The following is an 18143-nucleotide window of genomic DNA, read 5'->3' as shown; positions in this document are numbered from 1 at the left end:
TAACTTATCAAGACCATAATCAGCTCTCGATGTCATCATCAGGCTGCGTTATTTTGAATACATTTTATGATTGATTATTTAACGTCTAAATGGATAATCATACCGGTACGACTTTGGTAATGATGATCGAGGCTAGGCCTAAATTGAATAGCTAATATCTCAATTGACTGAAATTTTCAGCATATTCTCTTTACGTTAACTATTATAGCGAGAACTGTCAACTCTATATCTAATCTCCCATAATGCCCCTTTAAAAGAAAAGAAACGACTTACGTGGCTTTCCTTCAGCCATTTCTATTGCAGTTATTCCCAACGACCATAAATCACTCTGCAATAAACAAACATGCAAGGTTTAAACCATCTTTAAAAATCAAAGTCTTTTAATATAGCAATTCATTTATTACTAAGATAAGCTGGGAGTAAAAACTCATGACTACGAAAAGTCTGTATTTTTAGCGATATGACATTTTACCTATATCAACCGATATTTGTATTATTGGTGCACATCAGTATTTGCTGATAATTAGTCATTTTTCCCAATGTATCCCATATCGACTCATGTCTAACTTTAATCAATTGTTTTCAATCAAAGTTTAGTTATAAGGGTTATAATGATTATATTCACTAACCAATACGTAAGAATTAAGAAATTCAAAACATGTCTTGAGTTATGGGGGATTGGTCTGGGCCCCACTTTTTAGCATAAGCAAACCAATCTGACATGACACATGTACTAACCCTATTATCGTATGTGGCATCAGGATTTTCATCACAAGCTATCACTTCTGGTGCCATCCAATATGGTGTACCAATAAACGTATTTCTTCTACCAATAGTTTTATCTAACTGAGCACTCACGCCGAAATCAACTGAAAATAAAAACAAAATTTATGTTACCATGAAGACAAAGAGAGAGAGAGAAATGGGGTTTAACGTCCACTCGACGCAAACTAGGTCATTTCGGGACTAACGCATGGTTCAATTTTATTTTAATAATTCGCTTGCGCGTAGGAGTCCTTTGCAGTGGGAGGAAACCGGAGGACTCGGAGAAAACCCATGAGGTTGGACAGGCGACCCTACTCTTTGTCACGTACAACCGGGGAATCGAAACCCCACCAGTTGATTCAATGACAGACCGTATGATAAAGCACGCACGTGCTTGTCATTCGGCCATCCAACCATGAAGACAAAGACAGAAATAAAATGGGGTTTAATATCCAACTTTACTGCACCAACTGGACTAATGAATATGGATAAATACCATGCAGTGCTTTGAGGGAAATTTTGCCCAGACGGTGGCATATTCTTCATTTTGAATGGCACACTAAGAAAATGCAAAAATCCAGGTGATCCCAATTGAGTATTCTATGATGCCTACTGATAAGTCCATAGCTGTGTTTTTCTTTATTTAGTTTGAGTCATTCTATGTTTCTATGACTAGTCTCTGTCTATGGTTGTATGCCGTTTATGACTTGCCATGTTTTAATTTTTCAATATTTTCAAATATTCTTCATATATATTTGGCCAGGTGTGCCGCTATGTTTTCATGTGTTCCAAAGTGTGCCGTTGGCAAAATAAAAGGTTGAGAACCACAGGTCCATATCGATGTGTACACAGGTGGATCTTGGTTTATCATCTTATTTGAACGACTGGATGCTATTTCCTTGTCAGACCCCCCAGCAAAATCCTGACGAACTGCCTTGGCCAACAATGGGATTGATCCCCGATCTTTCTAGTTAGTGAGCCACAAACCTACTCACAAAGTTACAGAGACAGATATATCCACTAGGTCATTTACTATTCTGGATTTAATGTTATATCTTTATTTCATTATTTTTATCATGCATGCAGGGATCTTTAACAATGGGAAGAAAGTGGAGAACCCAGACAAAAACCCACCAACTTTGGCAGATTTTCAACTTCCTCGTAAAACAATCGTGGAAACAAACCCATGGCTTGACAGAAATTTGACGCTTAGTGAAAATAGCAAAATAATGACACAGATGATATAACAAACTAACACTATTTATGACATAACAATTACTGGTTTATTATCATGCAAAGTTTCGAAGATGATACTCTCGTCTTTATCGAGCAAATAAAGACGAGAGTTTCATTGCCGAAACGTTGCATGTTAATAAACCAGTAATTGTTATTCCATAAATAGTTTTTAGTGTGTTACTGTTCAATTACTTAATGCCCCTTAAAGAAGTACAGATGATATAATTAAAATGTACCTAATTTAACTTCAGCATTATCTGTTAATAAAACATTCTGTCCTTTGATATCTCTATGTATAACACGATTACCATGTAGATGAGCTAAACCCTGTAATATATAACATGTATTATATCTATCATTATATTTCAAATCAAAATAGTTCCCTAGAAACGAAATCAAATGGAGCTTAACATCGTACTGTTCTGCTCTGACTAGGCCAATGAAGATAGGAAAACGCCATACAGTGTGCTATGAGGGAAATTTTGCCTGGACAGCGTCACTACGGCCTTCTCTTATATCGAATTCCAACTATCAAGGGATCTTTTACGTGTACACCAATGTGTACATGGGAACTCAGTTTTTTATCCCATCCGAACGATTAGACAGCTGTGCTTGTCAGCCCTCTGTCCTGCATCACTGACAAGGGGGAACCACGCCGGAAAATCTGGATGAACTTTCTCGGCCAATGCAGAAATCGAACACGCGACCTCCAGGGTAATGAGCCACCGTCTTACCGACTTAGATACCGTGACCCCACCGCATACAAGACAAAGCACAAAGACACTGCAAGCATTATAAAAAACAACTTACCCTTAAGATTTCTCTACATACATAAGATATCCATTCTTCTTTCAGACAATTACCTTTAGTAGCTATAGAAATAAATATAGAAATGGATTAAATGAAATGAAATGGAGTTTAACGTCCTAGTAACAAGATAGCTGAATAATGTTGATGCACAAAATTCAAATCATAAGTTCACACAGATTTTTTTTTTTTCCAGATAAATTTTCATTCTTCCATCGCTCGACAATCTTCAAAAAAAGGAGAGAAAAAATGAGTTTAACGGCCACTCAACATAAACTATGTCATTCAGGACTAACATATGGTTCAATTTTATTTCAATAATGTGCTTGCATGTAAGGGGTCTTTGATAGTAAAGTTTGCCTCTAGAGTTTCCAGAATGTCATATGAACAAAGAGACAGGGTCAACGTCAATGAGGCAATCATTTCATTATAGGTGTATAAAAATCATACAAGTTTAATTTGTTTTATTAAGATTAATAGATACCTTTAACCAAATCAGTAACAGAACCTGCCCCACAAAACTCCATAACCAACTGAAATATATCAAATCAATTATTTTATCATAGTGAAATAAACAAGTGAAATTTAAAATAAATAATACCATTCATTTAATAGTACATCAATCTGATTAAAACACAGATCCTATTTCGTTTCTTTTTTGATAGTTCAAAATTTCGTTTTACATGTTTTCACAACACTAGGATCTGGAAGAGTTGTTATACAACAAGCGTTCTGCTTGATGTGAGGGATTAGCCAATGAAATGGTATGTTACGGCGAGTTCTTGGCATGCTGTGCACAGAACTGTGGGTAACCGACTAGAAACATCAAATGTCTGACGTCATTGGGTCAAAAGCTGTTCGCATGACACCTGACGCAACCTTTCACTAAAACTGGCCAGATTTTCATATAGTACATGTAGAGGCCATCGGAAGTATAAAAAAACGAAACGAAATGTAGATCTGTATTTTAATCAGATTGCTAGTACATGTAGTTTTTATTTCAGTACCTTTCTGTTAGAATCTTCAGACAGTATTAAATTATGACTCAAAGTCATTTTAACAATATATAACAATCATGTGATGAAGCTCTAGAATCCTCATTTCTGAGAATTAAATAATACATAGTATTGAATCTCAAACCAAAAAGCGCTGCATCATGCAACAGGATTTTGATTGCTTCCCGAGAAAAGAACAAATACAAGTACTGTATGAACCAGGACACATCCATGCAACCATCTTGGAATTGTGACATATCATAAACCTGTCAATCGATGCAAAATTGTTCAAAGTACAAGCATGCCAAGTTTTATGACGATTGTACTTGAATTGGTAGAGCTCCAACAACAACAACAAGATGATTACCACCAGGTGTATGAAACCAGTTTATGGTTAAAAAATTTAAAACAGATCGAAATATGAAATATAAAAAGAAATGAAATGAGTTTAACGTCCTATTGTTCTGCTCCAACTGGGCTAAATAAGAGAAAATTTTGCCCCGGTAGCTGAACTATGGCCTATTCTTTTAATCGAATTACAACTGCCAGGAGAACTTTTACGTGCACACGTATATATACACAGGACTAATTTAATATGAGTATGTACAGTCACATGTAATCAAATATAAATGAGTATACACAACCATAACAATGTCTTTAATTAATACATATGCAATAGTCTTATTACCAACTGATTGTAAATCCTTTATATTACAACTTTCTAAATTTGATCATATCTTACCCAGAGTTGGTCATCTTTTCCTGGCGGACCCTTCTTAATAAAAGCACCATAATAAGTAGCTATATTCCTATGATGGGAATACTGAAAGAATAAATTTACATTGTTAATCATCACAAAATCAATTGACTTTATAACTGTTTTCTCAATCGCAGAACCCACTCACCCAAAACATGTCATTATTATACATTTGTTTATCTCAACAAACTGTGAGAGAGAGAGAGAGAGAGACCGAGGGTTCAACCTCCACTTGACACAAACTAGGTCATTTTGGGACTAACATATGGTTCAATTATATTTCAATAAATCGCTTGCGCGTCAGGGTCTTTAACAGTAGGAGGAAATGAAGAAAAACGACAAGGTTGGATAGGCGACCCTACTTCTTGTCACGTACAACCGGGGAATCGAAACCACGCCAGTTGACTCAATGACAGACCTTATGATTTCAGCGCACAGATGCCAACCATTCGGCCATCTAATCCGCCTTTCAACAAAGTACAATAATTGTACTATACACATGTTGGTGGAGATAATTCAATGATTTTTGCCATTAGCAAGTTTTTTTTTCATATACATCTTTACAACTACACAGGCTTACATATGATTGATATTTTGACAATGACTTACAGTGGGGAAAGACTATTTTAAAATGTCTAATAGTAAGACGAGACACAATATGCAGAAATCACAAACGTACATATCAAATTAATTGAATGAATTGGGGAGCTAGCCGTAAGATATAACAAAAGAACATAATGGATATTAAAAATAAACACACTTGTGTTTATTTTTAGTGAAATCTATTTCTGTATGTCTTACAAGGATTATAATGGATATTGCTTTAAAATTTCTTTTGGGTAATTTAGCTGTTTCCCAGATCCTCATGTTCTGCCATTTTGAGGTGAACTTGCTACATGTATATACTGAAGTTGTGCATGTATTACCATATTCGAATATCATCATCACTGCATGTGTTAATACAACAGATAAAGACTCTTGTTTTTCACAACTGTTTTTTAAGATCAGTATTGAAAAATTTGTCTAGTGCAATAGAAACTTTAATTAGTATTGTTGCGTGAATATAAATTTAGACACATTATTATTATTAAGTCGGAATTTAGTATATTTATTTTAGGAGCTGATTGTAAAACATCCACCTTTAGATGCTACAGTAGACAATGGTACGGTTAGTGGAATATCAGAATAAAGCAAACATGAAATAAGGTTGGGATAATGGACATTAGTTAGTAGTCTTGTATATTTATGACTTAGTACCCACTGGAGGGGAAATATCTGAGGGTTTAACATCCTACTGTTCTGCTCCTATACTGGGCTAATAAAGGCAGTCATATGCCATACAGTGTGCCATGAGGAAAATTTTGCCCACACAGCGGAATTACCGCCTACTCTTATATCAAATTACATCTACCTAGGGTTCTTTTACGTACACTATACGTTGTCCCTCTGTCCTGCATCACTGACAAGGGGAACCACACCTGAAAATCTCACTGAACTTTTTTGAACACTGGGACCTTCAGCTTAGCGAGCCAACGATAAACTCACTGAGCCACCTCAGTTCCTATATACAGAGACAATAGGTACAACTGCCTGTGTGTAGATGCATTAATTTGTAACAAAATGGCTAACCAGAGAGAGAGAGAGAGAGAGGCGACACAAACCAGGTCATTTCAGGACTAACATATGGTTCCATTTTATTTCAATAATTTTCTCCCGCGTAGGGGTCTTTAGCAGTGGGAGGAAACCAGAGGACCCGGAGAAAACCCATGAGATTGGACAGGCAACCCTACTCCCTGTCACATACAACCAGGGAATTGAAACCACGCCAGTTGACTTAATGACAGACCTTATGATACAACCCCCCCTCCCTAAAGAAATGGCTAAAACAGCCAAGGTACTAAATGTAACACTATATTGTGAAACTGTGGACTACACATGAGACATTTTTCATCAAACATACATACTACCGATATTTACAATTCCGGTACTTTTAAAATTTCTCTTAAAACCTACAACCAAAAGATTGGTACCTGAGCTGAGAAAAAAATCTAGCTTGAAATATATAGAGTTCACCATTTTTTTGTATGTGTGTATACAATTTCCCACAGAAAAAAATTTGGGAAATCGTAAAAAAATGAGCCAAGGAAAAAAAATAAAAATCTGTCTTAGTTGAAAGAGTCAACAAAACATTTTTGTTTTTTGTAGATATGGTACACAATTTGAAAGAAAATGTATTACACATGGTAGATGGGTAATGTGTAGTGGTTATAAATGAAATGAAATGAAATGGGGTTTAACATCCTACTGTTCTGCTCCGAACTGGACTAATGAAGACGGGCATACGCCATACAGTTTGCTGTGAGGGAAATTTTGCCCGGACAGCAGCACTACGTTTTACTCTTATATCGAATTCCAACTGTTAAGGGATCTTTTACGTGCACGCCAATGTGTACACAGGGCTTCATTTTTTTGTTCCATCCAAAGGACTAGACAACTGTCCTTATCAGACCGTCCATCCTGCATGGTAGTGATTATAAATAATTTATGTGATTATAAACACAAATTATAAGAAATTTTATTACACATTAAATTTTATTTAACATCCACTAAACACAAACTAGGTCATTTTGGGACTAACATATGGGGTCTTTAGCAGTGGGAGGAAACCGGAGGAAACCCATGAGGTTGGACAGGCGACCTTACTCCTTGTAACGTACAACCGGGGATTCGAAACCACGCCAGTTGGCTCAATGACAGGCCTTATGATACAATGTGCACGTGCTAACCATTCGGCCATCTAACCACCCCAATGTCTGATAAATAAAATTTTTTAATTTGTAGTTTCAGAACAAGAGCTAAACTACAATTTGTAATCCATCCTGTACTGACTTTCTAGTTAAGGTTCACACGTATCAGGATGGTTAAACTATGCATTTAAAATAGGTTAAAATATTCAGTTCCTTCAAATCTAATAGTACACTGACAGTTATTGAGGAGTGGTTCGACTCTTTGCTTCATATTGTCAACTATGAAACATTTTAACAATAGAAGAAAATGTACGGGAGTTACAAAATACCTCAAATGTTGATTGTGGAAAGAAAACAATGCCCACTTCTTAGTTCATTAGAAAACAGTTTGTAGCTAACTCAATCCACATTTTTTAAGTTTATTTCAATGTTTGGTCAACCTGAATTTTGTATTTTGTGGTGAGTGAATGGGGTTTTTGTAAGTCGTGAGTTTCAGCCTTGTAAACAAACAATCGTGAGTCCATATGTAGACTATAGTATACATCCTATTTCCCATATTACACATAGGATATTACTTATTTATTACTTACAGTAGTCTAACAGTGACTTATATTATCTTACGACGTAGTTTGGTACTTAACTCAATATTCTACTAAAAACCGGCTCGGTTAACATCCAAATGAGTCATAAATTACATAAATTCCTTAATAGACAGAATTCTAGAAGGACCAACATTGACATAGATTTGATCTTAAATTTAATATCATTCAAGAATAAATAACTTTAGTAATCTACATTATATTATCAAAATCTTTCTAAGAAATATCAATAGTACAATTATTAAAGCCTCAACAAGACAGATTAGAGGTAAACTACAGTTTAAAAGGCTATACAAAATCAAAAAAAGTTTTTTTTATTAAAAAACATTTTGGTCCAAACATTATTTAAATCAATTCAATGTTATGGTCATATTAAGCTTTGTTTCTACTGATTTCAAACCACCAACTTTTAGTGTAATTAGGCAAATACCGTAATAAAAATTGTGCTATCTTTTTCATTCAAGTCAGCCAATTCTTTAAATATACATTATGCAAGGGCTAATTATAAATAAGACATTAATTAATTTATCCAGACCATAATCAACACTCAATGCCACTGCTAGCCTGCGATATTTAGTGGATGGGAATACATTTTTTGAAAAATAATCAAACGTAAAAATGGATAATTGAGACCTTGTTTTTTTATTGTACCGACTTTAGTAATGATGGTCAAGGCTAGCCTAAAATTCATAACGCTGACTCGACACCGTCTTTGTCATTTCAGGACTAACGTATGGTTCAATTTTTGTATTTCAATAATTCGCTTATGCGTAGGGATCTTTATATGTAGCAGTAGGAGGAAACCAGAGGATATGAAAAAAAAAACACGGGGTAGGACACGTGCCCCAACTCCTTGACACGTACAAGTGGGGTATCGAAAACACATCACTTGACTCAATGATACCAATTTCTAATTCAATGTGTTAACCATTCAGTCACCAAACCCCGCTGAAACATATATGAACAATCTGACTAGTTGGGCCTTTAATTAACATTATAAATAAAAGTTGCTTGGACAGATATACACAGGAAGTAATATAACTTAATTAGTGGTCTTTAATATTGGAGAACATGGTTTTTTTTTATAGATGACATTATGTTAACTCTTCATCACAAAAATAACAAGGATGTGTCACACAAAAAATGTACCAAAAATATAATATTTGTCCCCCAAAAAAGTAATATTCATTTGATGTTTTATACATAAGTTCACATAATATCTGGAACAAGTTATTAAATATCAAAATACTCTTAAACAATTTATCTATTTTTTAATATAATTGTCATTTTTAACTTAATGAAAATATTTTTTAAATTAAAACAATCAATTATCTATAATACTATTTGACATTGTGGAAATAATGTTTACATAAATTACCTATAACACTACTTAACTTCACGAAAACATTGTTTAACAATTTATCTATTATTTAACATAAATCTATACTAGTATTTGTGACTGTCGTTTGTCTGTCTGTTCGGGGTTGGCGGCTACACTAGGTCTGCCCCGAGTCTGAAATTTGGGGTATAGGGGTAGCTCGGACCGGGGAGTAACATAGGCCAGGTGGCGTTAGTCTACCACTTCCGGTTTCGGGGTTATGACCCCCGAGCGAAGCCGGGCATTCTTCTAGTTATCTATAATACTATTTGATTCAGTGAAAATATTATTTTATAATTTATCTATTATTTAATACATTTACATGTATCTATAATATTATTTATCTTGGTGAAAACACTATTTAATACATTTACATGTATCTATAATATTATTCATCTTGGTAAAATTCTATTTTAAAATTTATCCATTATTTAATACCATTATCTATAATATCATTTGACTTGATAACCATAATGGATATTTGTAGAAACATAATGCTTTGGCCATATTTTTATAATTTATTTTAAGTGAATATTTTTAGGACAGTGATGTTAAGACCTTGGTTGTTGTTTTCTGATGCGGATGATTTCTACATTTTTACAAATCCTACTTAAATACCTGTTTAACTCTGGTAGAAAGTGAGTCATGTTATTATCAGCCTTATACATGTTAAACAGTAGGTGTCACTTACACAATCCCTTTAACTATACAACAGTTCAACCTGACAGGTCTACTACTGTAGTCTTTATTATCTAATATATAATTCAATAATGATATCAGGTAGTCTTTATCGTCTAGTCAGTACCTACTTAACACCTACTTATATTTACTGTCACTTATAACAATTATTTTTATCTACTTCACTACTCCTATGTAAGCAACCCAAATAGATCAAGTAGTTATACCCAAAATGTATTCACAAATTGTTTTTAATAGCTCTATATTTCATATCTAATTAAGTAACTCACACAGGCATGTCACAAATTCTTTTTTTTTTTTTTGTTTTTTTGCTGGAACCCTAGTATTACATATTTTCAGTACAAATTGACTTACAAATGAGAGAGAGAGAGAGGGTGAGAGAGAGAGAGAGAGAGAGCACTCGACACAAACTAGGTCATTTCGGGACTAACATATGGTTTAATTTTATGTCAAAAATTCGCTTGCGTGTAGGGGTCTTTAGCAGTGGGAGGAAACCTGAGGACCTGGAGAAAACCTACGAGGTTGGACAGGCAACCTTACTCCTTGTCATGTACAACCGGGGATTCGAAACCACGCCAGTTGACTCAATGACAGGCTTTATGATACAGCGTGCACATGCTAACCATTCGGCCATCCAACCCCTCCGACCTACAAATGTAGTGAAAAGTTGCATTTTATTACATGTAACCTTTCAACTTTCCAACTGTGATTTTTTTTGGGTGTGGGTGTCAACAAGTGATTTTGTCTTCTTATAGATTTGAAAACAAAAACCACATTATTTTCTATTTTGAAAAACTATATCATCCTCAAGCAAAAACATCTCAATGCATACAGGTATATCCCCAAAAATGTTTTTAGCTTTTTTTTTTATTGAAAACCATTATTTATTACATATTTTCATCGCAAAATGACTCGGTGAAAAATTACATAATGTAAACCTTTCAGCTTTCCAAATTTTGTTTTTTTTAAAAAATGTAAATTTTGTCTTTTCTTTTTTAACAACTGGTTTTGTCTTTCTATTTTTTTTTTAAAAAAAAAACAACATTATTTTGTAAAACTATTTCACCCTGAAGTAAATGAAAAAAAAATTTCAACTAAAAAGACACATTCTTAAAACCTGTTAATCAACATTCAAGTTAATTCAGGTTATCACTTTTTCTGTTCTAAATATGTGCAATGTACAAAGAAAGAAATAAAAAAAAACCTGGTGCATTTGTTGAAATAAATCATTGATTTTTTTCTGGCTGTTTTAAAATTCTGCTATCTTTTTGCATCGGAACAAAAGAAAGAACAATGCTGAATATGAAGCAAGTGTCAAGTGTAGTAATTGATACAAATCATATGAATTATTATCAAATTAATACCACATGGGGCCCCATGTATCCCCCCAGGGAATATTTTACGAGGGTTAACTTTTTGTTTCTGGACAGAACCCGTATGTACTCAAACTCGTGTTTCTATTAATAATGACAGTATTGAAAGCTCTGAAGGGTTTTTGTTTCCTAGTGGATTTTTGATAAGAGGTTTTTCAACCTTGAAATAATAAGATAAAACATTGCTTTTCGAGGGATGAAAATACAAAAGGTTAATTATACACCATTTGAAGTTACAGTCAATAGCATTTCACCACTTTAAATTTTAGGTTTCATAAATGTTTGATTTTTTTTTTGTGTTTGTGTGTTTTCAGAATTTTTTTTCATTATTCGATATCTTTTTTTTTTAATTTAAAGCGCCACAGAGCAGTCAGACTGACTGAATGTTCAGCGCTATAGAAAATGATTATTATTATTATTAATTATTATTTTATATCTTTTATTAATTTTGGGATCTTTTTGTTATTATTATTTTATTTTTTTACCTTTTTGAGCACATTTATTTCCAATTTTATTTCTTCTTCTTCCTCCTGAAAAATAGATGATATTAATATCATTATTCAGATTGTTTGTAAAATGCAATTCCTTTTATAACCCTTCCTGATTCATGGGCTCATGTCAACAAAAATTATTTTTGTTGAATGAAGTCTCCTTGAAATGAGTAAAAGCGAAAGACTGAGTTGCACTATTTATTTTATGTTTTTAGATTCAGGTATCTTTCAATATAAAATATAATTTCTGCAGATACATTGAAACAATCTTGATATGCTGCTGTCAGTTGACCTTTTTGGCACAAAATGGAACTAAAATTCTGAACAGATCCATTTCTGCTTGATCATTTAATGAAATTGAAAAGGTTTACGGGTAATTAGTATTTTGGTGTATCACAGATGTGAACCTGAGGTAGGACCTCGATACAACAGTATACTAATTGTTGGATATGATACCGATTCAGGGCAGAGATTTATTCTCGAAGTATGAAGTAGATGGATCTCTGTGTGCAGAATGGCACTTAAAGGGACAATAACACTCTTGCTGGCTTGACAGCTCCAGAAAATAAAAAATAGCTTTATTCTAAGTACTAGATGTGTTAGTGTCCTACCTGTTGTGTAAATTATCCATTAAATCCTATTTTACTTGTCCAGAGGTTTCAAAAATATTTTTAAATCCAAGTCACATTTGAAAAGCTTTACGTCAGGCTTTTTAAATCATTTAGTTGAATTTTTCTAATTTTTTAAATTAGGTGTGTTAAGATCAAATTTGTATCATCAATTAATTGGAATATTGTAAAATAGTACAATTTGTTGACCAGAATAAAGATTGGGACATATTATTCAGTTACAACAAGAGTGGTATTGAGCCTTTAACATAATAATTTTTTAATGACTTGGCTTAAACACTCACCTCAGTTACATTCATAACCTTAATGGCAGCCAACTGACCAGTTTTAGTGTGGCGACCCTGAAATTAAAGAATTTAACTTTATTAATTAAATCTACATGTATTAGATAATTAGCATAAACACCAGTAATAGACAGCTAGCAGATTAATTAATCACAAATTACATATCCATCATGTCGTAATCTCCCAATAGCTGTCACAGAACCAATATAAATAGGCTACATGAACATGCATTAGAGGATGGCTTAATATGATATCAATGAATAATTGGATGAATGACTGAAAAATGAATTAATAAAGAACTTATAATTAAAACACAGGGGCAAAATGGGTCATGGTCCTGCCCTAATATGATATCAATGAATAAATGGATGAATGACTGAAGAATGAATTAATGAAGAAAATACCATTTAAACACAAGGGCAAAACGGGTCATGGTAAATGGTCCTGCCCTAAGATGATTGAAATTAGTGCAGTTATGATATATCATCAGTTCTACTGACACCACAACACTACATGTACATACTATACACACATTCACATATTTCGAATGTGACGAAAAACTGAGGTCCCGTGTACACATTGGCATGCACATAAAAGATCCCCTGGCAGTTCGAATTCAATATAAGAGTAGACCTTAGCGCCGTTGTGCGGGCAAAAATTTCCCTCATAAAACACTGTATGGCATATGCCCGTCTTCATTAGCCCAGTCGGAGCAGAAGGGTAGGATGTTTCATTTCATTTCATACAAGGAAAGTGAAATTATGAATTTGTAATAAGAGTAGGCTGTAGAACTGCGTTCCAGACAAAATTGCCCGCTTTAGCACACTGTATTGTGTATGTTCGTCTTCATTAGCCCTGTCAGTGCAGAAAAGGTTCATTTTCCCTATTCATCAAGTTACATGTAAGGTATATGTAACAGTCATTGCAACATATACTCACTACAGAGAGAAAGAAATGGGGTTTAACGTCCACTCGACACAAACCAGGTCATTTCGGGACTAAAATATGGTTCAATTTTATTTCAATGATTCGCATTGAGAGGAAACTGGAGGACTCAGAGAAAACCCACGAGGTTGGACAGTATGCTTACTTTAAACTATACTGATCAATGAAGCATAGAATTTTAACCAATCATACATATGGATCAAATTATCAGACGTCTATACAGCAAAATTACAATTGAGTTCACAAGTGACTGTCAAGGGAATTGCTGATAAAATAATATCTATTTTTCCATTCATTTTAATCTTAGTAATATGTTAAATGACTGCATGTTACAAAGCAGCGTGATTTGCTATTCTTATTGTAAATGGCATCATGAATAGTCTCTAACTAAGGTAGGCTTTCAGGTTACTTAATAATTCAAAGCACAGCATTCCTGACATTCTATAGACTCTATTATATAATTTACCAAATATCAGTTAAAATACGGATAATTCATTTCAGTAGCCATGTCTCTTTTATCATGCAGACAGTGTAAATGTTTGGCTTGGATGAAATGTATAGTTTTATCTTTCAATAGGTGTCATGTGATGTCTGGCATTAACCATAATCCATAGACAATGTGGGTACTGGTACCATACTGATACTATAAATAGGACAATGTTAAACTAATCAGTTGCCTCTATTGGTTGTCAAGACTGTGTAATCAACGACTAATGAGTTGCCAGCTACTGCCTTCATCATCTTATCATTCAACCAAGCTTCCTGTCAATAAAACAGGTGACCTCTTACAGCTGAGGTCAAGGTTCATAGGTCGCACCATCAGCTGAGGAAGGAGAAATAATTATAAACCATCTGGACATACTGCACAGAGTAACAGAGTCTAAATATAATATAGCCATGGTTAACCAGAGCCCAAACCACAACAAAATAAACAATGACAAAATCTCTTGTTTAAATAACTGGATGAACAAGTATTAATTGCTGTATGCATTTTGAGTTTGTTAACGAAGGTCACTGTGACTGGGTGTCAGTGAGAATCTGCAAGCCAGTGCAAGGTGGAAAATCTTAAACAACCTGACCAGGCCCTGACTGTCAAATATAGTAGACATTTGTTAGGTTTTTAAACAGGTTAAACACCTCGACTAGTTTCTACAAACTGTGTTATAGAGACAAGACTTGAGTCATCCAACAACATTTACTGGGAAATATGTTGTACAGGTTTCACTAGCCAAGAATGTTATACATGTGTACATCAAGTAGTATTAACATGTGAAGTCTTTAACTTGTACCAAATATTTCAATGATACAGTTTAACAAGATAATAAATATTTAGTTTTAACCGTGAGGTAGTTAAATTAAAATAGTTTAAATTATACAGTACCCAGATAATAAACATTTAGTTTTAACAGTGAGGTAGTTAAATTAAAATGGTTTAAATTATACAGTACTCAGATAATAAACATTTAGTCTTAACAGTGAAGTTGTTAAATTAAAATGGTTTAGATATACTATTAAATATTTAGTTTGTTTTTAACCGGGTGGGGGGTGGGCGGATCTTGTTGTATTTAGTACATACAGCGAAGTAGTAAAATTAAAATGGTTTACAATAGCGCATACGATATCATAATTAATTATACATATAAGTATAACAAGGTAATAAATATTCAATTTTAACCCTTAGATAGTTAAATTAAAATGATCTGGAATACATAGCACAAGCAATATCAGACATCTTTATACCAGGGCTTCCACTTCAAAATTTTCACTGTCGGTCATTTTTGATAACACATGAAAACTTTGCAAAAAAAAAAATCATAGTTCATGTTTTTTATTCATGGTATGGTATTGTGAATTAACATGTGTATACCACTCTGTCAGCATGGGAGAGAGAGAGAGAGAAATGGGGTTTAACGTCCACTTGACACAACTAGGTCATTTCGGGACTAACATATGGCTTAATTTTATTTCAATAATTCGCTTGCAAATAGGGGTCTTTAGCAGTGGGAGGAAACCGGAGGACCCGGAGAAAACCCACGAGGTTGGACAGGCGACCCTACTCCATGTCACGTACAACCGGGGATTCGAAACCTTGTCAGCATGGTGTACACTAAAAATTATATATTTGACTTAGTAAGGCTTAGGATATTCCCTTTTGGCTAATTAAATAATTGAAATAGCTGAATTGGCCACCACATGCTCGATAGAAAATACTTTTATACACTTGATTTGTAATCACAGGTTCTTAACATAACATATTTCTGTGGGTGGTGCAGACAGAGGCTCTGGCACAGAACAGAGTATAGTCATTTGGATCCGACGATAAACTGAACCCCTGTGTACACGTTGGCATGCATGTAAAAGAACCCTTGACAGTTGGAATGTGAAAAAAGAGTAAGTTGTAGTGCTGCTGTTGGGTAAATTTTCCGCAAAGCACACAGCATGGCAGATGCCCTTCTTTGTTAATCTGGTAGGTGCAGAACACAAGGGCATTAAACCCGAATTCATTTCATATTTCTGCATTGAACACCAGGAAAACGGTCATTTTGTGTCCACACATTCGCTATGCAATTATTTTGTTTCGGGTGAAATCTGCCATGCAGTAACAATAAACAATAGCCTTCAATAATATTAAATAAGGTAATTTTTAGAAACAATGAATTCTATTTTTTATGGGTCCTTGCCATGAACCCCTGATAATTTCTCAGTTACTGTAACACCCCTTAAAAAACCCTTATTGGCATTGTTGGACCTGAACATACAAATGCAGGTTGGAGTCTTTGAAAAATATGTTATGCCAATGCATGCAGGGGCATTGATTTTTTATAAACGTTTAAGAAGGAAGTGGGTTTGAACTTCCACACCCTGAAAATCAATTGTCTGGATTTTCCGACGTGGTTCCCCCATTTCAGTGATGCAGGATGTAGGGCCTGACAAGGACAGCTGTTTTAGTCATTTGGATGGGTCGAAAAAATGAGGTCCTGTGTACACATTGGCGTGCACGTAAAAGATCCCTTGACAGTTTGAATTTGATATAAGAGTACGTGTAGGTTGTAGTGCCGCTGTCCAGGCAAAATTTCCCTCAAAGCATATTGTATGGTGTATGCCCGTCTTCATTAGCCCAGGTCGGAGCAGAACAGTAGGACTTTAAACTCCATTTCATTCCATTTCAATTGTCTGGAAGGGATTTACATAAACAAAATGGAGAGAAAGAATCCTTTCATAAACCAATGTTGTTATGTGCGTGTGTCAAATATCTATCATCAAAATCAATCCGATTTGATTCAAATCTGTCTCAATGAAGTAAAACGTGATAGAAATAAATTAATCAGAAAACAATTTGACTAACCAACTGATGGAACCATAAAGAATTGTAGTACAATAAGAGATAAAGTTAGTATTGTAGAAGATGATTATTGTAAGTCTACTGGTCTGATATTGATGTGAGAAGATCAATATAACAAACGTTTAGATGAATCAACCTGGTGGTGGTATTATTACAATATAGTTTAACTTGTGATTCATCACTTCACCATACAATGTACACCTGATAATCATCTCCTTACAAAACAAATTAAGTCAGTAATCTTATAACATTACATGGTACTTCCATAGACTTCATGTCACTGACATATTATACGGTTAATTCCACTCTAAATACATTCTGTTTCTTTATGAAGAATTCAGGAGCCACCGTGGCTCAGTGATTTAGATGCTGGATCACTAACCAGGAGATTCTGGGTCTAATCTTAGTGTAGGCCGAAAAAGTTCCCCACGACTTTCCAGCAGGGTTCCCCCTTGTCAGTGGTAGGCCGTAGTGCCACTGTCCAGGCAAAATATTTCAAGAGATAAACCCTTCTTTATTGGCATGGTTGGTGCAGAACCCCATTTCATTTCATTTTTTTTATAAAGAATTTACTGCCATGTGACTAACAAATTCACTATAGGAAGACCTGCTAACAAATTTATTTTATGAAGAATCAAATCAATACTGTGGAAGAAACAAATTATTATTTTTTTTTTTTTGAACAGCAGTTGAAAGAGGTGATTCTCAAACTTCATTTAATCCAATCCAAACCAAAAAATTCTTCTCCTATTTAATCAAAATTGTTTGATTTTAGCTGGATAAGGAACATAAGCATCTTACCATCGGTTAGAAAGAAAGAAAATAGAATATGGCTAGCTTTGACAGAAAGAAAAGTATATACATTTGAGGTTTAGCCAATTAATTTGTAATTGAATCATATTTTCCACCCATTATGAAAAGCTGGAAGACTATATATAATTTCATTATACATGATAGAACTTATCCACTTATATTTCTTGTGTTTTGAAATAATGAATGGTGGCATGTCTGGAAATTAAATTGGTGCTTATGACTGAAACTTAAAAGCACACCCAAAGATTGGCAAGTAAATGACAAACTACTACTACTTGTAAG

The 18143-nt window shown here is 34.2% G+C and overlaps 1 protein-coding gene across 7 annotated transcripts in view; it reads right to left on the bottom strand.

Annotated features, from left to right (window-relative positions):
* Positions 1 to 18143, bottom strand: part of LOC126814525 (traf2 and NCK-interacting protein kinase) — a 155417-nt gene that overhangs the window by 119406 nt on the left and 17868 nt on the right. For all 7 annotated transcript variants that reach the window (XM_050539711.2, XM_050539730.2, XM_056103509.1 and 4 more), the window contains exons 3-10: positions 12761 to 12817; positions 11842 to 11886; positions 4546 to 4626; positions 3293 to 3341; positions 2812 to 2873; positions 2238 to 2328; positions 739 to 869; positions 274 to 328 (exon numbers count right to left, since the gene is read on the bottom strand). In XM_050539711.2, coding sequence (XP_050395668.1) covers positions 274 to 328; positions 739 to 869; positions 2238 to 2328; positions 2812 to 2873; positions 3293 to 3341; positions 4546 to 4626; positions 11842 to 11886; positions 12761 to 12817 — 571 coding nt within the window. The remainder of the gene's footprint in view (positions 1 to 273; positions 329 to 738; positions 870 to 2237; positions 2329 to 2811; positions 2874 to 3292; positions 3342 to 4545; positions 4627 to 11841; positions 11887 to 12760; positions 12818 to 18143) is intronic.

The sequence above is a fragment of the Patella vulgata genome, chromosome 1, assembly GCF_932274485.2.
Source record: "Patella vulgata chromosome 1, xgPatVulg1.2, whole genome shotgun sequence".
Lineage (NCBI taxonomy): Eukaryota > Metazoa > Mollusca > Gastropoda > Patellidae > Patella > Patella vulgata.
The sequence above is the reverse complement of the archived record's forward strand: the minus strand, read 5'-3'. Positions and strand labels throughout refer to the sequence as shown.